Source organism: Cannabis sativa, chromosome 9 (genome assembly GCF_029168945.1).
Source record: "Cannabis sativa cultivar Pink pepper isolate KNU-18-1 chromosome 9, ASM2916894v1, whole genome shotgun sequence".
Lineage (NCBI taxonomy): Eukaryota > Viridiplantae > Streptophyta > Magnoliopsida > Rosales > Cannabaceae > Cannabis > Cannabis sativa.
Genome location: NC_083609.1, coordinates 1,669,791 through 1,692,326, shown reverse-complemented (window position 1 = coordinate 1,692,326; position 22,536 = coordinate 1,669,791). Strand labels below are relative to the sequence as shown.

Here is a 22,536-nt window from a genome sequence, read left to right as displayed (position 1 = left end):
AATCATGCCTCCTGAACTTTTTTGGCCGTTAAAAATTCCCCATGAACTATTAAGATTGTTAGATTTAAGGACTTTTATCTAATTTCAGTAAAAAAATTCTAACATGGATGAAAGTTCAGGGAGCATGATTTAGTACATATCAAAGTTTGAGGAGCATGATTTAGTAGATATCAAAGTCTGGGGAGCATGGTTTAGTACATAAACAATCATTGAAACAGTAAAATTGAATGAAATTAGACAAAAGTCCTTAAATCTAACAATTTTAATAGTTCAGGGGGAATTTTTAACTGCCAAAAAAGTTTAGGGAGCATGATTTGGTATATGTCAAAGTTCGGGAGGAAAAATTACTAATTAGTCAATATAAAATTAGAAGTAAATTTGATTAATTGATTAATAAAAGTGGTATTTTTCAACTTACCCCATAACAATGCTCCTAAAAATAATCCAAAATTTTACCACTTTCTAGATGTATCACCTTACAATTAATTAGCAATACTTCCTAAAAATTATTACAAACTCAAAATTCAATTACATGACCCAATTTCTCTTATCCAAATGTGTCAAACTAAAATAAATTTCTTATTCAAAGGTACCAAATGTAGCATCAATGGTAGTATTGACCAAATTGTTTTTCAAACAAGCCTATAGACTAATTTTTTAAGAGTGAGAGGATAGACATTAGAAATGAACACAGTACCATATAGTCTCCATTTATACTCTTTTTTTTTTTTTTTTCAATAAGGATGAATTAAGTTAAGGTCATAAAAATTTCATTATTCTAGAGAAGAAAAAGGATAGACATACAAAGTTACACTTAGCTTAGTTCTTTCTTATCCCACCCAACTTTCAACAAGCAACAAATACAATACAGATATAATGATACACAGTCTCAAATAATAGCCAGCTTTTAACCACCAAACAAACACTAACTAGATTGATGTCGATCGATAGAAGCTTAGGTTGCTTTGGTGTAAAACCGAATGCCAACGGCTATACCCAAGATTGCAAGGGGAACTAAGAACTGCAGAAGTTTGATTATAAACTCGGATGTCTTGTCTTGATTGTAGTAAGGCTGTTTTGGTGGTGTATATGTGACCTTCTTCGGGATAGTTGAGGCGTCGATCTCTCCTACGTAGTATTCGTTCATCATGTCTCTGGCACTATCGCTGTGACCAACATCCTCGAAATCATCTGTTGCATCCTTTCCTAAGAAAAACGAAACAAGGGCGAACTTGTCAGAACACGAAACTCAAAAAACCGAATCCAAGATATAGTTAATTTACAATCGATGAACATGATTTGGGTTCTTTTGCAATGAAAAAATAGTAGAAGTGTTTTCAAAATAAGCCTTTCAGGGTTCGTTTTGAACGTTGTATTAGATCACATTAACATACAAGTCAATACCAAACATAATACTATATAAAAATATGACATACAATACTTTTATTAGGTGTTCACTTTCACTTTTCATAAATGTAAACTTATCACTCCAGTAAAACTCACTCCCAATCTCATACTCGGTCAATGTGGGATCCTAACAACATATCACTTTCATCTAAGCAATCTTCCTTTCACATTTGTGCTACTTATTAATAAAGCAAACAGAAAAGGTTGATTCCATACCAGTTGCTGACAACAAAACCTCATCACCACCGGGGTGGTCCTCCATAAACTTTGTCACATCATACACCTGTTTTCACCAAAAAGAAAGGTTAGCCCTATAAAGCTTTTAAATGATTTCATCTTAAATATAAAACTTGTGAAGAAGCATTGAAAAATGAGGACCAATTACAAATAAAGAGGACCCCCATAATTGAATTTAAATTAGTTTTAAACTGAAAGATACGAGACCCTCTACTAAATTACACTAATAGCGTGATAAGAATTTCCTATCGAATAAAAAAACAGAGCCCGGGCAATTCGAGAGCCATGTTCACTCACACTTGGGTTACAACCCTAACCGATTTCTTCACACCTTACACATATTGCTCTCCCTCCCCCTTAACTAACCAGCTGACTTGGCAAATACCTATTATATGCTATGGTGTTGAGCCTTAAAACTTAGACCTATGCCCTGCAGCAATGTGCAGTTATACACTATTAAAATTAATACTGAGCTATAACAGATAACTGTTTTCTGTTTAAGATTTCGGTAGGGACATATGTTCTTATATTTCAATTTCTGCTCTTATATTTTCCTGAAAATCCAACTCACTTAGAAAAGTTAAAGAAAATGAGAGCCATGTCAAGATGGTTCGAATCAACTCGAAGTTGGTTGGTTGTGTGTTGTAAGAGATCTGGGGTTCAAACCCGACTGGGCTAATGTAACGAATGGAATACAAGTGATCGACTACCAAGGCCACAGATTGTGTATGGTTGAAAACTATATAGATTGATCAAACCTCTAATTCTTCATGGATTTCATAGAAGTACCATACCATACCAAACAAACAAAAAGCATGAGAAGTCGTACTTTTATCGAATTGCTCAGAAGCAATGCCACCAGTAACTCAAAACTATATATCAAATATTAGGATAGCAATGTGTTATTACATATGTTTCCAATCCCAAAACTAAGAGACCATTTTAGTCAGATCCCTCCTAGAACATAGAACATAACACAAGACCACTCTCTATGGCCTTAACATTCTTCAAAGAAAACATCTAAACAGACACTCTTAAGCTAAGCAAATAAACAGGCAGAAGTCCTTATATTTGAAGCGTTTTCTATTCTTGAAACTTATGGTCATTGATGCAGTTCAGCTTATCTCATATGAAGAAACTCAGGAACTAAAATGGAAAATCAACCTCACAAGTCACAAATAATACAAGAGCTGAGAATCTTCTCAAATACATTATCAATCTTCGAATTGGATCAGTTTCTCCTCAACAAATAAGTTCTCGGGCCAAAAATTGGAGAGGTGACAAAACCCTTCTCTTGTTATCATGTTCTCAACAATATTAGGGTGCGTATCGTTGGGGTAATGGAATGGAATGGGAAAGAATCAAATTTCATTTCATTCCTTTATTTGATTGCATGTTAAAGTACTGTCATTGTAATGGAATGAATTTTTCTCTATTTGGTAGAATGGCTATTCCATTTCGAAATAAGTGGAAAGGAAATTAATAACTTTTTATTTGCATTATAAATTTAATTCTATTCCTATTCTTTATTTCATTCTCATTTGTATTATTCTTATCTTTTCATTCCTTCCGACCAATTGACCAAACATACCTTTAGTGATTATCTAATGATCTAATATTTAACACTGGAGAAGGTCACAAGAAAATTCAGGATCATACAAGCAGTAATTAATCATAAGTCATAACATTGAAGATACAATACCCAAACCAGAAAATCAAAATCACAACAAAAGATTCTAACTTAAATCAACAAAACAAAAGTCCAATAATAGATGACAAAGCAAGAATCTACAACTAACAACTTTTTCTTCTTCAGTAAGTTTAAGTGGATAATGAAGTATGAACTAAAGTCATATAAATGCATCCTAGAATATAAAGTTAACTCATAACAATGAGTTAAATCACATGCAAAGGCTTTAAAATTCACTTAAAACTAAAAAAAAAAATCCAAACTTTAAAAAACTCATTTAGAGACTTAAAGAAAAGTGTACATATACATACATATATATAATAATTAAACAACCAAAAGTAATAGTTAACATGTAATGTAATCCATCATCACTACTCCCACATGCAAAATAACATTAGTGTTGGCAAAAAGCTACTTTTTTGGCAAAATAACAATTTGAACAAATGAAATGCCAGGTGAGATTTCAAAGAAGGGGTTTTTATTTTTAGTGGCTTCAAGAAATTCAATCACAAATGTAAATGATTTATACTCTAAATGGGATCAGAAGAAAAACACAGAAATAAAATCATCAAAAAGTTAAAAGCTTGGGATCAAATCAAGAAATAGGAAAAGATATAACCTTGCCATTAATGATTAGCCAACAGTCCTTTGGTGTGCTGTGTTCAGAAACTTGGGCCAAAGTGAAGACCTTTCCATCACTACCCATTTGGCTCTTCTGGCTATTTTTAGGTTGGGGAGTGAGAATATGAAGATGGGTATGGCTCAAATCAGATTGGAAGGCTAATCACCTCAATGGGGTAGTCACAGAAGACCTGTAAATGATAGTAGTGAGTGAGAGAGAGAGAGAGAGGATTGTTTTAAGCTATGATGAGATTGAGAGTGAAGAAAGAGAGAGAGAGAGAGAGAGAGAGAGAGAGAGAGAGAGAGAGAGAGAGAGAGTCATTAAATTGGAATTGGTGACAGGTAAAGGGTAGGTAGGTAGAGAGAGTAGCTTAAAGGTGAAAACTTTGGTTGGCTAATTCAAGACCTCAGAATTGGTTGGTTGGCATTATCGGTGGAAGTTTAACTCTTGTATTTTTTTTTTTGGTATAAATGACAGAACTAACATATTTACATATTTTTTTCAAACCAAGGAAAGTGTAATTACATATTTTTGCTTACCAACATTATAATAAAAAAAGGAGAGAATTATTTAAAATGATTAAAAATTTGAAAAAAATTATAAAAATATGTTAATAATGAGAAATTTTTATTTTTAAGATTTGAACTTTTTTATTTATAAAAATACGGATTTCAGTAAATTGTTCGGTATATTTTTTTTATAATTTGTCATGAAGTTTGAGTTTTGTTATTTTTTGTTGTTTTATAGTTTATTATAATTAATTTGAATCACTTCACCGAAGTGATTCCTTGCAACCACTGCTGTGCACAAGCTCTCAAGGCCCACCTTAACATCACAATTCAATTTTATCTAATCTTGAGGGGGAGGATTCCAGGACACCCTCAAGGTTGGATTTGGGCAAGGCAATAAAGCATCATGTAACTCTGCATAAGAAGTACAAATCTGGTCAATACATTTCAAAACATCCAAAGGTGTGTTATTATGTGTCAAATCATTACGCATCCTCCAGATGGTTTCAACAACAATTGAAGCATACAGAAAGACTTTTTCTACTCGGATACCCCTATTAGTGAGATTCCATATAAATTTGATCCAATCTCAGACCCGAATCCCATTATTATAGATAGGGTAAATGCCCCACGGTGAAGCGCGCCAAAGATGTACTGCCACGTCACATGATAGGAAAAGGGGTTCCAGGGATTCCTCCCCCATCCCACATAAAGGACAACTTGTGTCCTCTATGTGGAATCTTTTTTCAATCACTGATCTAACAGAGAGCGCATTAGAGAGAATGCACCACCAAAGGATTTTGTGCCGCTCCAAAATTTTGCTATTCCATAACTTATTTTAGAGCGAAGGAGCAACCTCACAGTGGGGAGCTCTTTCCAAAGCTTGAGACAAGTAAGCCGATTTGCACGTGAACTGCCCATTTATTTCTAAGGTCCAAATCCATTTATCTACCCTTGGCCCGAGGGTTTGCCACTCTTCAAAATTGCAGAAATAGTATCTTGGTCAAAAAGGTTATATAGCTTTGGTACATCTCAGTCGCCATTAGACCTCAAAAGATCAACCACACAGTTATTAGTGGTTAAAACAATGCCATTCGATTTTGGGATAAAACCTTTAAAGTGGGGAATCCATGGATCCCTCTAGATGCTCGTCTCCCTACCATTAGCCACCACTTTAAAGGCCTCTTTCCTTAGAATTGCTTTAGCTTTCACTACATTTTTCCAAAACTAGGAATTCGAGTCTTTGTATCTACAACTGAGAAAGTCTTTCCCTTTTAGATACTTGGCTTCCAAAATTTTACAGCATAACGACTGACTACCTTTCAATATGTTCCAACCCCACTTGGCCAAGAAAGCCAGGTTCATTTCTTCTGTTTTCCTAAAACCTAAACCGCCCAAAGACTTAGGTAGGCACAGCTTATCCCAAGCTTTTAGATGTAGTCCATGATTCCCTTTCTCGAAACCCCACCAAAAATCTCTGACTAAAACATTAATCCTCTTGACCAGCCGACTAGATAATTTCGTGGTTTGCATGGCATAGATAGGCATCGCCAGACCCACAGACTTGATGAGGGTAGCTCGGCCAGCCTTAGATGAAGTCTTAGCCTTCCAACCCTGTAATTTAGAGGTGATGTGGTCCAGGATAAAGTTGAAATCAGCATCCTTCTGTCTAGATCTGAATAGAGGTAATCCCATGTATTTTATAACCCCCTCTGGACAATCGATACCCAGCGCTTCCTTGATACCTCTTCTCATACCATTAGGGGTATTTTTATTGAAAAAGATTGACGTTTTAAGCTTATTAACTTTCTGTCCAGACCAAGAGCAAAACCTCTCCAGGCACTCCCAAAACCACTTAGCTTCATTTAAATTGGCCCTACCGACCAAGATAAGGTCATCAACAAAGAACAAATGTGATAGAACCAGACCACCTCTACTTAGTTTAATTCCCTGAATATTCCTTCTCCCAAGAGCCTTTTCCAATAGTCTTGATAAGATTTCCGCAGCACAGATGAATAGATATGAGGATAGGGGATCGCCCTGGCGCAGGCCACACGAGGGCATAATCTTCCCCACCTGCCCCCCATTCAGGCAAATATTTAGAGTAGTGGTGGAGATGCACTGTGTAACCCAATTGCGCAACTTCTGAGGGAACCCAAAACACTCAAGGGCATGATCAATGAATCTCCAACTAAGCCTATCGTACGCTTTAACCAAATCAATCTTAATTGCAAAATATCCCTATTTGCCTTTCTTCCGATTGAAAGAATGAATTATCTCTTGGACTATCACATTATTATCTTAAATATTCCTTCCTGGAACGAAAGCAGATTGAATAGGACAAATTACAAAAGGGATGATAGGTTTGAGTCTATTTGCAACTATTTTAGAAATAACCTTATAAAGGACATTGCACATGGATATTGGTCGGAAATGATTAGGTCTTTTTGGGTTCTAGGTCTTTGGGATAAGAACTACATTCATAAAATTTATTCCTTTATGCATATATCCCTTTATGAAGAAATCAGAGACAGCTTCACATAAATCATCACCCACAGACTCCCATTAATGTTTGAAGAAAAGCACTGACATTCCATCCGGCCCCGGGGCCTTATGGTTACTCATGGCAAACAGAGTACTCTTGATTTCATCCCGAGAAGGGCAGAGAAGGGTCCCCTCCTGGTCCTCTAAAGATAGCCTCCCTGGGAATAAATGCCCACAATCCAAATTCTGGCCAGTGTCAGACCCTTCAAAAATGTTTTTGAAAAAATTAGTGAATTCAAGACCTATAGATTCTCTATAGTAAGCCAGACATTATTCTTGCTCTATATACTCTCGATGGCATTTCTCCTTCCTCTAATAGCAGCAGAAAGGAAGAAAATTTTAGAACATCTATCACCTTCCTTGAGCCAAGAGATTCTCGCTCGCTGCTTCCAATGGAGAGCCTTTCTGGTCAAAGTTTCGTTTAGAGATCGATGAATGTCACATTCCTTCTTCCAATCTCGGGCTCCCGCTGGTAGTTTCTGTAAACTATCCAATTTCAGTTCCAGATATTTAATGACCCAATCAATCATACCATATTAAGTTCTATGCCAATGAAGAAGAGTGGCCCGAGTCGCGCCAAGCTTCTTGAAAATACGCGCAGGGGCCCGAGAGTGACTAACCGAGTCCCAAGCATTGGCAACCACCAGTTTACTTCTATCATCCCTCGTCCAACCCTCTTCAAATTTAAAAAATCTCTTAAACTTTGTAGGGTGGCCACTAGTATCTAGGAATAACGGTCTGTGATCTGAATTAGTAGTCTGAGAGGAGCTGATAATAACTTTAGGGAACAGGTGAATCCAATTTCCATTCATAATGCCTTTATCGAGAGCAGACTTCACATGTTTACTACCAGACCTGTGGTTATCCCACGTCATCTTTTCACCTTGGATATGCATATTAATCAACCCTCTAGACATTATAAAGTTAGATATGAACGGGAAGGGTCTCTACCGGACGACCCCTCACGTTCAGAATCACTAAAAACAAAGTGATTCTGAACGTGAGGGGTCGTCCGGTAGAGACCCTTCCCGTTCATATCTAACCTTGTGGAGTCTAGAGGGTTGATTAATATGCTTACTCAAATTGCATATATTTGTTACAGAGAGTAATATGTAATAAATATTAATCATTTATATTTTTAACGAAACTATATCACTTTTAAATATACAGTTAAGATTAATTACATAAAAAGTATATATAATTTGAGTGTGTCCAATCATTCCAATCCAATTACACACACCTCGTCTTTCCAATACTCCTTATAATCATTTCAAATTACACCCCATTACAATTACATAAAAACCATTTTTACTATGATTTAGGGCTTAGGGTTTACTCTCGAACTTTGACAAATACCAAATCATGCCACCTGAATTTTTAAGATCATTAGATTTACCCCATAAACTATTGAGATTGTTGAATTTAAAGACTTTTGTCTAATTTTAGTATAAAAAAAGTCTAACATGGATGAAAGTTAGTATATGTCAAAGTTTGAGGGGCATGATTTGGTAGATATCAAAGTCTAGGGAACATGATTTAATACATAAACAATCACTATAATAGTAAAATTGAATGAAATTAAACAAAAGTCCTTAAATCTAAGAATCTCAATAGTTCAGAGATAATTTTTAATGGCTAGAAAAGTTCAGGGTGTATGATTTAGTACATGTTAAAGTTTGGAGGTAAAAATCTTAATTAGCCTATAATTAATGAACCCAAGCCGTGAAGGAGATTTACTTTCTTTTCATTTTATTTTTACTTATTTATTTATGTTTGAGTAATTTATGACATAATTATCTAAGTTTAACTTTCAGTCGCACATAAATATCTACATTTAATCGTTAACGATAATAATATTTAGAACTTCTACAAGTACCTAGTCGTTAAGTGTTAAGTCAATGACCACATGATAGTACTTGATCGGTCCGATCATTAAATTTTATTTAAAAATTAATTTAAACATACTAATAAAAAAATAACACGTAAATAATAACTTACTTAACGATCCGATACTTACAAAAATTCTAGAAATATAACTTTATTGTAAAAAAGTTAAACTTATGTACTTATCAGCAACTATTTTTTTTAAATAAATTATGAAATTTTATTAATAAAAATCATCTAAAATAATAATTTACAATTCAATCAATAGATTTAATACATCACACTTATTGAAAACACGATCAATTAGAAAAACGAGCCAAATAATCACCCATTTAATTTCCAAATCATTTGACAAAACAAACTAAAATAAAATCAATTAAAAAAAATTGCAACATCACAATTAATCGAAATTTAAACTTAAGTATTTAAGCCGCAAATTATATCTATATTTTTTTTGGTTTTGGTTTTGGTTTTAACTTGTTGGGTAAGTAAGGAAAGCAAAGGAAACCCAATACTAAGAAACAAGTATATCCCCAATTTTTTGAGTCATTTTCTCTTTTACTTTCTCTTCTCTCTCTTCACTCTCATTTTTCGAATTCCGCTCTCTGCAAAAACCCCAACCCTAGAAATTACCAGAGAGCTTTCAATCGAAACCCTAGCTCCTCACCAATCGATCCGATTACACCTTCGGTGGTTATGGCGACTACGGTGAGCTCGGCGGGTGGCCTTTTGGCTATGCTCAACGAAAGCCATCCTCTACTCAAGCTCCACGCCCTATCTAATCTCAACAATTTGGTCGATAATTTCTGGCCTGAGATCTCTACCAGCGTTCCCATCATGTAACTCTCTTTTCTCTCTTTATATATGTTTAAAGTTGTTTGCTTTTAGTTTCTTCGATGTGTTTTTTAGGGTTCTTGTTGTTTATGATCTGTTTTTGTTTTGTTCGTATGGGAATTGAGGGTAATCTGAGAGGGGATTTGTTGTAGGGTTTTCGGTTTTTACAATGCGGTTTATTAGGTTTATGATTGAAAGTTGTACGAGTCTATAAACTTAGTTTGGTTCAGTTGAAATTTTGTTAAGATTTGTTTCTTGAATTATCGTATTTGAGAGTCATTTGTTTAAAATTTTGGGCTTGATTGTTTTGTGGACGTGTTTATGACTAAGGGGGCACGTTTTTTTCTTGAATTTTAGTCTGTACATTGTAGTTAGGAGACAATACTAATTATAGATATTGTTTGAAGCTGTAAAAGAAAGTGATACACAAAGCATTGAGATCCGGTTGGTCTTTTTTATTAACCTCCATTGGTACCTATTTGTTGATTCTTTACAATTTCACTAGAATTATGTGCTCACTATGGAACTTCGTTTTTTATTTGAAACCTTATCAGTTTATTTGTTAACTCACCTGGGAATTGGCTTCAGAATTGAAGTTGATTGCTTCTCATTGTGTCTTGTAATTAGAAGCTCATTACCTTATTTAGTTTGGGACATTTTTTGTTTTGCGTGTTTGAACAGCCTTATGAATCACACTGGCACATATGACATTATTGGGTTGTTTATTCATTTGATGTATTCTTTTGCAGAGAGAGCTTGTATGAAGATGAGGAATTCGATCAGCACCAACGTCAACTTGCTGCCCTACTTGTGTCAAAGGTTGTTAATAAAACAACTCCTCTCTCTCTCTCTCTATCTCTTTGTTTTGGAGATCTTTTGTAACTCTTCTCATATAAGAAGATGAAATGTTATTTTCTTATAAGTAAAACTAGTGCGTTATTCCTTTTTTTGCTGCAAGAGAGTGAAGAATATGATATGAATTATCATTGAACATTTGGAATTGTGGCTGTCTTTGGTTATTTATGTATATAATTTTCTTTCCTTCTGCTCAATGCTGCTTGTGCAGTGTCTCTACCTTGGTGATTTCTTACATGAATTGTTTTTTATTTATTTATTTTCTTTCGGCTCAGGTTTTCTATTATTTGGGTGAACTTAATGACTCATTGTCATATGCACTTGGAGCTGGTTCCTTGTTTGATGTATCGGAGGATACTGATTATGTTCATACTCTTCTTGGTAAGTTTTTCTTGCTTTGTAATTCAGTTATTAAATCTGCTTGCTTTGCTTTTAGTGGCTGAAACATAGTTGCAATTTTAGTTTCTAAATTGGGGAAAATTAAAGAAAGGTATAGTACTTCAATTGAAAAATAACTACTTCCTTGTGTTTATTTGAAGATACTTAAATTATATTTGTTTATGTGAAATTGGGTTTCTTTTTCAGCTAAAGCTATTGATGAGTATGCCAGTCTCAAGTCTAAGGCAACAGAATCAAGTGATGAAGCAACAAAGGTGGATCCCAGGTTGGAGGCCATTGTAGAGAGAATGCTAAATAAGTAAGTAGGTTCCTGTTTTGGTTTCATAACATTCCTCAGCTATTATACTTGCTTACACAATTTAATCAATATAGATGCATCTTGGATGGAAAATATCAACAAGCTATGGGAATTGCAATTGAATGCCGAAGATTGGATAAACTCGAGGAAGCAATCACAAAGAGTGATAATGTTCATGGAACTCTATCATATTGTATCAATGTCTCCCATGCCTTTGTGAATCTCCGTGAATATAGACAAGAGGTGACTATATGATTTTTATTAGATTATTATTTAGGGCATGTTTGATGCGCTGCATAAGAACTTTATATTAGTTTTCACGGTCCAATCATTTTTCCGGATAATTGTATCAACCAAATTCAATAAAATGTTGGTAGAAACTTTGTAGTGTATAAAATAAGACAATGCCTAATTTCTTATACAATTTTCATTATGTTGCATTGTATAATTTTATTTATCACATTGTATCATGCAAGTTCACTTTTCTCTCACAATACTTTTTCTCTCCTTCACATCATTTACTCTCATTCTTCCGAATTTGATATACTTTGAAATTGTTAATTTTATTCTATTTTATAAAAAAAGTCAACATTTAATACAAATTATACATTATAATTAAAACGACATCTTAGTGCAGTTTTAAACCAAACATAATTTTGTGTAAGAATTATATAATGCAATCCAATCAAATACTATACTATTGCCATAAAATGTACCAAACATGACCTTAGTGATTTATTGTATACAACTATCATATCTCATATATATGTTTTAAACAGCCTCTTTCTGCTGTTGGTTTATTGATGTCATTTTTTTTGGTATTGTAACACTTCAACATTTTGAGGGGATCTATTGCACTTATGACTGAGCTGCTGTTATGTGCTCTGCAATTTTGTGCTAGGTACTTCGTCTGCTTGTCAAAGTTTATCAAAAGCTGCCTTCTCCAGACTACTTGAGTATTTGTCAATGTCTCATGTTCTTGGGTGAACCTGAGGGTGTTGCTAGCATATTGGAAAAGCTTCTTCGTTCTGAGAACAAGGATGATGCCCTCCTTGCTTTTCAAATAGCCTTTGATCTGGTAGAGAATGAGCATCAGGCTTTTCTCTTAAATGTAAGAGACCGCCTTCCAGCTCCAAAAGATCAACCTACAGAGTCAGCGCAGCCAAAATCTGCTGAGGCGGAATCTTCTCAAAGTGAAGCTGCTGCTACAGAGGATGTACAGATGAATGAAGTAACTGTACGCGAAGCAGATCCAAGTGAAGTGACATATTCAGAGAGGTTTACAAAAATCAAGGGAATTTTGTCGGGAGAGACATCAATTCAGTTGACCCTACAATTTTTGTACAGCCACAACAAGTGAGGCAGTCATATTCTCTAAATCATGTTCTTTTATAATTCATTGAAGTATTTTGGTTCCTGATGCTTACATAATTATTGGCTTTCGTTCGTCTACAGATCCGATCTTCTAATTCTGAAGACAATAAAGCAGTCTGTTGAAATGAGAAATAGCGTCTGTCATAGTGCAACAATTTATGCCAATGCTATTATGCATGCTGGAACTACTGTGGACACATTTCTCAGGGAGAACCTGGTAAATAATATGTTTTAATTTATCAACTGTATCCCTTTTTTATGATTAGTTATTTGTTATGACTTGCTTTTTTGTTGAATCGACAGGACTGGTTAAGCAGAGCCACAAATTGGGCCAAATTTAGTGCTACAGCAGGATTGGGTGTTATTCATAGAGGCCACTTGCAGCAGGGAAGATCCCTAATGGCACCTTACTTGCCTCAGGGTGGGGCTGGAGGTGGTGGTAGTCCATACTCGGAAGGTGGTGCTCTGTATGCTCTCGGTCTCATTCATGCCAACCATGGTGAGGGTATCAAACAATTTCTTCGTGACAGCCTACGAAGTACTAATGTTGAGGTATTATTTTTATGTTTCTAAATTTCATGTCTATTTTTAATTGCTCCGTCGCCACAGAACTCTGATGAGTCTATTTAATCCACAGGTTATTCAACATGGTGCATGCTTGGGTCTTGGTTTGGCAGCTTTAGGAACTGCTGATGAGGACATTTACGATGATATTAAAAGTGTCCTATATACTGACAGTGCTGTTGCTGGTGAAGCTGCTGGTATTAGTATGGGTTTACTCATGGTCGGAACAGCAAGTGAGAAAGCTAGTGAGATGCTTGCTTATGCTCATGAGACACAGCATGAGAAGATCATAAGGTAAAAATGGTTTCATGATCTGGATGCTGTGCTGATATTTTTTTATAAAGTTGAAATTTGTCTTTAATTCTTGCTTACATGGATATTGTGTTACAGAGGATTAGCATTAGGAATAGCCCTTACAGTCTATGGAAGGGAAGAAGAAGCGGACACTTTGATTGAGCAGATGACTCGTGATCAAGATCCTATACTACGTTATGGTGGTATGTATGCATTGGCACTGGCCTATAGTGGTACTGCAAACAACAAGGCCATCCGCCAGCTTCTTCACTTTGCTGTATCAGATGTGAGCGATGATGTTAGGAGGACTGCTGTTTTGGCACTTGGGTTTGTACTGTATTCCGAGCCAGAGCAGGTTGGTGGCCTTTTCCTTTGTCACTCGTAGCGGTCCTTTCATTTTTTTAACGTTCATTGTTAAAGTAATTTAGTCTTATCTACTCATTTATATTTGAGATCTTTTTTTCTTTTTCCTGAAAAATGTTGTGATTTTCTTTTTTATGCCCCTCTATAAATATATCCGTATACATGAAATCTCTTTCAGAAGTATCGGTTTGCCAATGCATGGTACCCAATTTGCGTTGTTATCTTATTTGTCTGCTTTGTGAATTGCAGACACCTCGAATTGTTTCCCTGTTATCTGAGTCTTACAACCCACATGTTCGATACGGAGCGGCTCTTGCTGTGGGCATCTCTTGTGCTGGTACTGGGCTGAGTGAAGCTATTTCTTTGTTAGAGCCTTTGACGTCAGATGTTGTTGACTTTGTTCGTCAAGGTGCTCTCATTGCAATGGCTATGGTAATGGTCCAGATTAGTGAAGCCAGTGATTCTCGTGTTGGAACATTCAGGTACTACATTACGTTTTGCAGATCTTTAAAGTTATCGATATATCTTATTTCTTTGATGATACTGCTTTGTAGTTATGTTCTATATTTTACTGTAATATAGGCGGCAGTTGGAAAAAATAATTCTCGATAAGCATGAAGACACGATGAGCAAGATGGGAGCCATTCTGGCCTCCGGAATTCTTGATGCCGGTGGAAGGAATGTCACCATAAGGTTGCTTTCTAAGACTAAGCATGACAAAATTACTGCAGTTGTGGGTCTTGCTGTTTTCAGCCAGTTTTGGTATTGGTACCCACTTATTTATTTCGTAAGCTTGGCATTCTCGCCTACTGCTTTTATTGGACTGAACTATGACTTGAAGGTTCCAAAGTTCGATTTCCTATCACACGCAAAACCTTCTCTTTTTGAATATCCTAAACCAACTACCGTGCCCACTACCACGTCAGCTGCTAAACTTCCCACTGCTGTTCTTTCAACATCAGTTAAAGCAAAAGCTAGAGCTAATAAGAAAGAAGCAGAAAAAGCCATTGCTGAAAAGTCAACAGCGGCTGCAGAGCCTTCGGTTGCTGGGCCAACTACAGGAAAAGGAAAATCTTCTACTGAGAAAGATGGAGACTCTATGCAGGTAAAATAAGTTGGATTTCTGTATTTTCTGCTTCGTCGAGTTTTTAGTATCTTCTTGGGTCTTTGCTTCCTTTCACACCCTCCTGTTTTCGGTTATTAATATATGTCATCGTTGCTTTATTGTACTCTGATCCAATTCTATACTTGGCAGGTTGACACTCCACCAGAGAAGAAATCAGAGCCCGAGCCAACTTTTGAGATTCTGACTAATCCGGCCAGGGTTGTTCCTTCTCAAGAGAAATTCATCAAATTTCTGGAAGAAAGCAGATACGTGCCAGTGAAGTTAGCACCCTCGGGGTTTGTCCTTCTTAGAGACTTGAGACCTACCGAGCCCGAAGTGCTCTCACTTACAGATACACCCTCATCTACTGCATCACCAGCCGGTGGAGCAGCAGCAACATCCACAGCAGGACAGCAGGGTTCAGGTTCAGCCATGGCAGTTGACGAGGAACCTCAGCCGCCTCAACCTTTCGAATTTACCTCGTGAATCTGATTTTGTTAGTGTTAATTTTCCGTTGTCGTGGTTGTCATGGTTTAGCGGCAGAGATTATGGGCACCTTCTTTTGTGGAGACTGATGCAAATTGTTGCGAATACTACCCCGCAACCACCTCTACTAGTTGTGGCTAATCCCGAGTTCTATTTGCCACCAATGGCTCGGCTACTTTTCTTCCCTCAGTTATGGTTGATCTCCATTAAACTGTTTTTCCATGATTATTTATACTTTTATGCTTATAAGTTGGGGAGGTCTAGTAGCTCCAATTGCCTTTCTTGGAGAAGTGAAAAGGAAAATGAAAAGAAAAAAAAAAGAATGTATACTGTATAATCTCCCTCCATCCAATGGGACATTTTTTTTAAATCTCTCTGCCATGACTTTGGGAAAAAATTTATGTTCTTTTTCTTTTCTGCATTATTAGGTTTTCATTTTTTTACATTATTGCTGCAAAGTAAGGAATATTTCCTCTTAAGTATTTCATTTCCCTATTAAATTAGATGCATCTATCTATTCAATCCTTGAGTTTGTGGTGATTGTCCCAAATGCTCTTTTGATTTTGTGATGAAATCATTGTTTGTTTCTTTTAAAAAGAGAACAAAGTGTGTTATAAGGACTTGTTTGGTATGAGATTTCCTCATAAGATGCTAATCTTATGTCTACAGTAATAATATTTTTATCCTTAGTAAAATACCCCACAAAAGATACATCCTATTAAAACATTATTTCATGCCTAAATTGATGAGTTATGATTTTGTTGCTAGATTGAAAAATTAAAGAATTTTTTATTTATGCTATGGCTAATTCGATGTGGTAATATGCTTAGCTTAGCATTCATTTTTCATTCTTTTTATAAGTGTGATTATTCATTAAATGTTGAATAGAAATACAAAAGAAGAGGTTACATCCATCCAAGAAGTTAGCCAAAGGCATACTAATAAGTAGTGATAAGATTGATTATGCAATTTGAACTGAAATTATTTCTTCAAAAGCTAATATATATTTTCATTCATTCTTCCGAATTCCTTGTTTAAAAAGCAAGCCAGTGATCACTTGTATCATGTGATCTCAACATTGAATTTTCTATAGCTTTTGAATCATAAAAAAGCAAGGCACACGAGACTAGAAATTAGCAAAAATTGATTCCCTCGTCCCATTAAGAATTTTAATCTCTATTCCCGTATATTCTCCATCGAGCATGAGGCAGAAAATCCTTGAATGGGGCAAGTCCCCACACACCCATGGTTTTTTGAACAATATGAAATAATTGTTAAGACTATTCTTATATGGTGTGATCAGAGCCGACCTTGAAAATATATGGGCCCAAGACGAATTAAATTTTGGAGCCCTCAAAAAGATATATAAAAAAAATATAAAAGAAGAGTGTTATGAGATTTGAATACATGACCTTGGACATTATGCCATCCACCTCAACTAACTAAGTTATAAATATTTGTTGCTTATAATTCACTTAAATTTTACTTAAATAAAAACCTAATAATTTTTTTTATTTTGGGCCCCCGGAAAGTGTGAGCCCTAGGTACGGGCCTAGCCCGCCTATGCCTAGAGCCGGCCCTGGGTATGATTAAGTAAACAACAAAGTACAAAGCTTCTTAGGTAAACCAGCAAACGCGTCATGATTTATTATAATGGTAATCGTAATAGAATCATGATTACCATTACAATGTTTGGTTTGCTTTTAAAAATGATGTAAATCATTATTACATAAGAAAATCTCAATTACAATAAAAAAAATTAGGTAATGAGAATTACATCACAAATGACCAAATAAAGTAAACTAATATGACTCTACTACCTTCTCTTTATATAAATTTTAAAAATAAAGTGGGGACAATTTTGTCAATTCATCACTTATTCTAATATTCATTCCAATAACAAATTAAATATCGTAATCAATTCTCATTTCCATTCTTATTCTATTACATTACTATTACCATTACATTCCACCAAACTAACATCACTTAAGTGTATAGAACATGTTTCTTCAAAATTGCTTTCTAAATGCACAAAATTGAGATTTTCCCCCAACATTGGCCTAGTTTCAATACACCCAACAACCGAGATTTCGACAAGGATATTACTAGTTTACTTTCTAGTTTTTACCAGACGTTAATTCATGTTCGGTGTTTCGTTAATAAGACTGTTCATGACTTAGTTTTGCACGCACTCAAAGTAGACAAGTAAGAATGAAGAAAAACAGCTAAGATTTCAGATAGCACCTTATAAGTGACAAAACAACTTAGGAAGAAATAAACAAACAAGGAAGAAAGATGAGACATGATATACTTTAAAGAGATCATCAACATATTAATACATCTACATCAACACCACAAAACAAACATCTCTTTAATATTTACAGACAAGAGTTCACATGTCCTCTAAAATATTTCTTTTCTATTGCTTTTTAACAACTGATATGATTCTGCACTATATGCACATAAAAGGTTCCATCTTTAGCCTCTTTTTAGCAAAAAACCGAAATCAGCAATACAAACACAAAATTAAAACAAGAGCATATGTAAGTCATTCACAAAATTAGAGAGATAAAAAAGTTACCCATCTCTGGTGGTATTGTTGCTGCTCCCAAGCATGAGCTCAGTACCCTGATGCATAGAGTCGGGGGCTTCACGACGAGCAATGTTAGTTGCTACTTATCGATCGAGTAGTCTCATTTTACTTTTGTCTGAATTTCATCTAACAAATTCCATAATTGCATCATCTTCTCATCAGAGACCACTGCTAAGTCAGCAACTTCATCAAATTTCTTTCGTAGCTTGTCATATCGTTGTGCCTCGAGATTGCTAGTCCAATCATCATAATAACCAACCTTGACCCTTGTATGACATCTTTTCAAATCCTTCCTCCATCGTTGTAGGATATACTTTTCTGGTACATTTATAACTTCCATTTTCAAGAGAACCGAAATCGCATGTTTGCATAGGATCCCTCTAAATTGAAACAAACCGCAACTACAATGAGCTTCACAATTCTCTGTGTTGAACTGAACATTGAAATGAACTTGTTTACGTTTATCTCCAACAAACATAACCTCAGAAACATCAAAATTTCCATCTTTACTGTCAATACAAGAGACTTCACAATAAAGCTTCCCAGTCAACTCCTTTTGAAATTCTTTGAACTTTGTATTGGTGTAAGCCACCTGAAATTGTTTTTCAATCTCGAAAAGGGTTACACATGGGATCCAAGTACTAAAACACTGGAAATCTGCAAGGTGTTCTTTCTCAACCTTGTTCCTTAACGCCTTGTCATATTGTTCGACAAATTGTTTTATGGTTGTTTTTGAGTTAACACGCCCATCAAAGAAAGGAACAGAGTTTTCATCACGTTGTGTGGTTGACATTCCCGCCCAAAACGAGTCCTTTAGAAAGGCTGGAACCCAACGATTCCTCTCATTGTATAAGCTACTTAGCCATAAATTATCACAAAGATTCAAATCTTTAACAATTCTTTCCCAGCTTTCTTCGAATTCTTTCTTCGTGAAAGAATCATAAATAGCATCTTGTAGTGACATTTTCACTTGGTCATACAATTTGTGACCCTCCAACTTCACTAGTAGCTTCTTCATTACCTGCCACAAACACCAACGATGTCTAGTATTGGGGAAAACCGCATCAATTGCTTTTGTCATTGAGTTGTGCTCGTCTGTAATTATAACATTTGGAGCGCGTCCAGACATACAGGCAAGCCAAGTCTTAAACAACCATGTGAATGTAGCCGTATTCTCATCTGATAGCAATGCACATCCGAACAAGATGGGCTGACCATGATGATTCACCCCTGTGAAAGGTGCAAGGGGCATATCATACTTATTTGTTAAGTATGTTGTGTCAAATGTAACTACATCACCAAACTCTTCGTACAATGCCCTACTGCGTGCATCGGCCCAAAATATATTCTTGATTCTCGCATCATCATCCATATCCATCATATAAAAGAAATTTGAATTCTTAATTTGCATACGAACAAAATATTCCTGGATTGCTTTAGCATCTCCCGCAAATAGTTGTAGTCGACTTCCTTTCTCAAAATAACTCATGCAGTCGTTTTCTAGCATCGTGACATTATCAAAGGCCCCGGTGTCCACTGATTGATAATTGTTTATCACACCATTCGATGTTTGATCACTCGGGGCAAGCTTTCGACGCACACCAATAACTTTTTCTCGATTGCATAAGTAAAACTGCGATTTACTTGGACTCAATTCATGATTATGCTCAAGTGCAACAGAATTAACCTTACACTTTCCATCTTCAAGTATTGTAGCATTGATCCTAGCCTTGCATTCAATTCTTGTAAGCGGATTTGGTGTTAGGTAATTCTGTTTATGAGATATCGACTTCCCTGCACGAGAACATGAAAGGCACACGAATTTCGATCTCCCATCCATTGAAGCACGCGATGTTTTCTTCTTAACTCCAAAACCTTCTTGTCTACCAAATTGTCTGTAGTACTCATAAAGGGAATCTGCTGAGTCAAAAGTCATGCCAGTTTCAGGCGGTTTAACTATCTCATAAAGTCCAAATCTTTTATCCATTTTATTCTCATCCAAAGCTTCCTTGCTATTTACATCTTCAAATGAAGACACAACCTCTTTCATTCTAAATACCTCAGTCACTGGATCACAAAACTAAGATAAATTTAGATAAAAACAATCTAAAGATGAGTACTAGGAAGCTATAAGAATATAACACAAGACCAACTCTAGCCCTTAGTAAAGGTTAGAACATCAAGATGAGTACCTTAAAAGCTATGGCAAACTAACTTTTATTTGTTTGAAAAACAATTCCATCCAAAATAAAGCAAAACTCCATAAGTTTTCAGTATAGATAAATTATATCCCATGACCAAGAGACTGATCATAACTCCAAAAACCACTTACTTTTCTCAAAAATCACACCTTTAATATAAAACAGGAAAACAAACCAAATAACCTAATCAATGGCATCACTAAAATCCAGTACTGAACCTAAAAAAGGGTTACATGATGCATTTAGAGTACTAAAATCAAAACACAAAATTCAATTAAAACTACCCATTAGTCTAATACCTCCAAAAAAAAAAAAAAATCTTCATTTTCAAGATAACCCAAAAGATAAAAACCATAGCTTTGAAAAAAAAAAAAACTTTCCATTTCCAATATGGGTATGATCTCAAATGAAAAATGCAAGCTCATAAAGAAAGAAAGTTCAAGAAATACTCAGAAAAAAACACGACATACCAATAAAAACAGCTCCTTTGGTCCGAGTTCAGCTATATACCTGAAATTAAACCTCAATCGCGATAAAGAAGGTTGATTTTGAGGGGGAAAGAAGATGAATTGAGAAAAAATAATCGAAAATTTCGCGGGGAAAATGTGTTTGGGAATGAAATTTGTGAAGATTGGAGAGATTTAGAGAAGTCCGCCGGAGAGTTAACGGAGTTAACGGTGGGAAACGGAGAAGGAAAAAGTTTGGGTACTAATTTTAAGAGTATTGCTAAACAATAAAAATTTAATATTCACAAAAAATAACTCCAAAGATTTTTTTTTGATCCCACCAAAAGATAATAGTAATTTGCTGCATAAATATATAAATTTAACTTCTAATTGTAAATAAATATTTATATTTAATTTTTAGCAGTAATAATAATTCAGTTATATTTCTGAAATTCTGTAAGTTTAAATATTAAATAATTAAATCTACGTATTATTTTTTATTGGTATATTTAAACGAATTTTTTTTTAAATAATAAAAATTTAATAATTTGGACCAATTAGAAATTATCACATAGTAATTTATTTAACTAAGTACCTATAGAAGTTTCAAAATTATAACTCAATTATTATTACCGCCAAAAATTAAACTTAAATATTTATTTATAACTGAAAGTTAAATAGATATTTATACCGCAAATTACTATTTATAAAATAAATAAATAAAAATAGATTAGTATCAAATCTTTTAGAATAGTATGAAACTTTCCACAAGAACAACCATCTTCTAAGATAATTTTATGAAGAAAAGTTAAAATTTATTGACTCTAAGAGCACTCATAACAGTTTCTCTATAATAGAAAAACTTTAAAAATTTGAAAAAACTGTACTAAAAACACGCTACAGTAAATGTTCTCATTCTTCATTTTAAATTTTTTTTTTTAAATTTACTATAAATATATGCTTTATATTTATAGAATACTATTCATTGCTTTAAATATATTTTATTAATTATTTTGAGTTTTAATAATTATTTTTGTATATAGATATATTATATATTAATATTATATATTTGAAATGAAAAATGTATTAAAATTTTAAAAAAGTGAAGTTTTGGTGAACTATTTTAAAGAAACTTGTGTATGGTGTAAAGTAAAAGTGTGCTGATAAATAAAAAAAAAGTAAAATTTTAGTAATGTATTTTAAAGATAGAATAAAAAAACTGTTGGAAGTGCTTAAGTAACTAAAACATAATTTGGCCCCGATAATAAAAATTAGGCTAACCTATAAAAGAGCATTCCTTGCAGTTTTTCTACTCTATTCTTTAAAATATTTGACCAAAACTCTAATTTTTTTTTATTTTACCTCACACATTTATATTATATCATACATCAGCTTCTTTATAATTTTCTTTAAACTATTTAAATAATATATTTATAATACACACAAATAATAAAATATTGTATATTACATAATATTTATTTATTTTTACACTTACAATTAAATATTACATTATAAAAATATTAAATATATTATAGCTAAGCATTAAAATTAACATAATACTTAGCTATATATTTAACTAATCACTATTCATAAGATAAAATTTTAAGCTATTTTAACTCATTAGATATGCTTTTGTGACATTTTTTTAACTCTTTAACTATTTTTTAACTTTTGTAGCTATTTTATATTAACTATTGCAAGTGCTCTAAGGTACAACATGACCACATACAAAATCCAATGTAGACTAGTACTACTTGATCCATATTTTGAAATAGACTATAAAATGATAAGTTTTAACTAGAAGTATGAAAAGCAAGCCAACACAATAAAC

General features: G+C 34.4%; 4 protein-coding genes across 7 annotated transcripts; 1 reads left to right on the top strand and 3 right to left on the bottom strand.

The window, feature by feature from the left end:
* Nucleotides 1–556: 556 nt before the first annotated feature.
* LOC115722469 (cytochrome b5) lies at nucleotides 557–4,385 on the bottom strand. The gene is made up of 3 exons (XM_030651687.2): nucleotides 3,954–4,385; nucleotides 1,624–1,690; nucleotides 557–1,206 (listed from the first exon to the last, which is right to left on the bottom strand). Exons 1-3 carry the CDS (start codon nucleotides 4,038–4,040, stop codon nucleotides 956–958), a joined length of 405 nt encoding a protein of 134 aa, XP_030507547.1. The 5' UTR covers nucleotides 4,041–4,385; the 3' UTR covers nucleotides 557–955.
* A 1,307-nt stretch (nucleotides 4,386–5,692) lies between these two features.
* On the bottom strand, nucleotides 5,693–7,884 carry LOC133031005 (uncharacterized). The gene is made up of 4 exons (XM_061104187.1): nucleotides 7,630–7,884; nucleotides 7,299–7,488; nucleotides 7,056–7,212; nucleotides 5,693–6,662 (listed from the first exon to the last, which is right to left on the bottom strand). Exons 1-4 carry the CDS (start codon nucleotides 7,882–7,884, stop codon nucleotides 5,693–5,695), a joined length of 1,572 nt encoding a protein of 523 aa, XP_060960170.1.
* A 1,470-nt stretch (nucleotides 7,885–9,354) lies between these two features.
* LOC115722354 (26S proteasome non-ATPase regulatory subunit 1 homolog A) lies at nucleotides 9,355–15,886 on the top strand. Its single transcript, XM_030651548.2, has 13 exons — nucleotides 9,355–9,732; nucleotides 10,477–10,546; nucleotides 10,858–10,963; nucleotides 11,168–11,279; nucleotides 11,354–11,522; nucleotides 12,181–12,635; nucleotides 12,735–12,870; nucleotides 12,957–13,205; nucleotides 13,291–13,511; nucleotides 13,608–13,866; nucleotides 14,124–14,356; nucleotides 14,457–14,979; nucleotides 15,130–15,886. Exons 1-13 carry the CDS (start codon nucleotides 9,590–9,592, stop codon nucleotides 15,463–15,465), a joined length of 3,012 nt encoding a protein of 1,003 aa, XP_030507408.2. The 5' UTR covers nucleotides 9,355–9,589; the 3' UTR covers nucleotides 15,466–15,886.
* Nucleotides 15,887–17,773: 1,887 nt separating this feature from the next.
* On the bottom strand, nucleotides 17,774–21,049 carry LOC115722424 (protein FAR-RED IMPAIRED RESPONSE 1). Of its 4 annotated transcripts, none has more exons than XM_061103923.1 (2): nucleotides 20,770–21,049; nucleotides 17,774–20,138 (listed from the first exon to the last, which is right to left on the bottom strand). In XM_061103923.1, exon 2 carries the CDS (start codon nucleotides 20,106–20,108, stop codon nucleotides 18,159–18,161), a length of 1,950 nt encoding a protein of 649 aa, XP_060959906.1. In that variant the 5' UTR covers nucleotides 20,109–20,138; nucleotides 20,770–21,049; the 3' UTR covers nucleotides 17,774–18,158. The 4 variants fall into 4 exon arrangements, with proteins under 4 accessions (XP_060959906.1, XP_030507485.2, XP_030507487.2 ...); XM_030651625.2 differs by having other exon boundaries at nucleotides 20,730–20,987; XM_030651627.2 differs by having other exon boundaries at nucleotides 17,774–20,125; nucleotides 20,770–20,987.
* Between the last annotated feature and the right edge of the window lie 1,487 nt (nucleotides 21,050–22,536).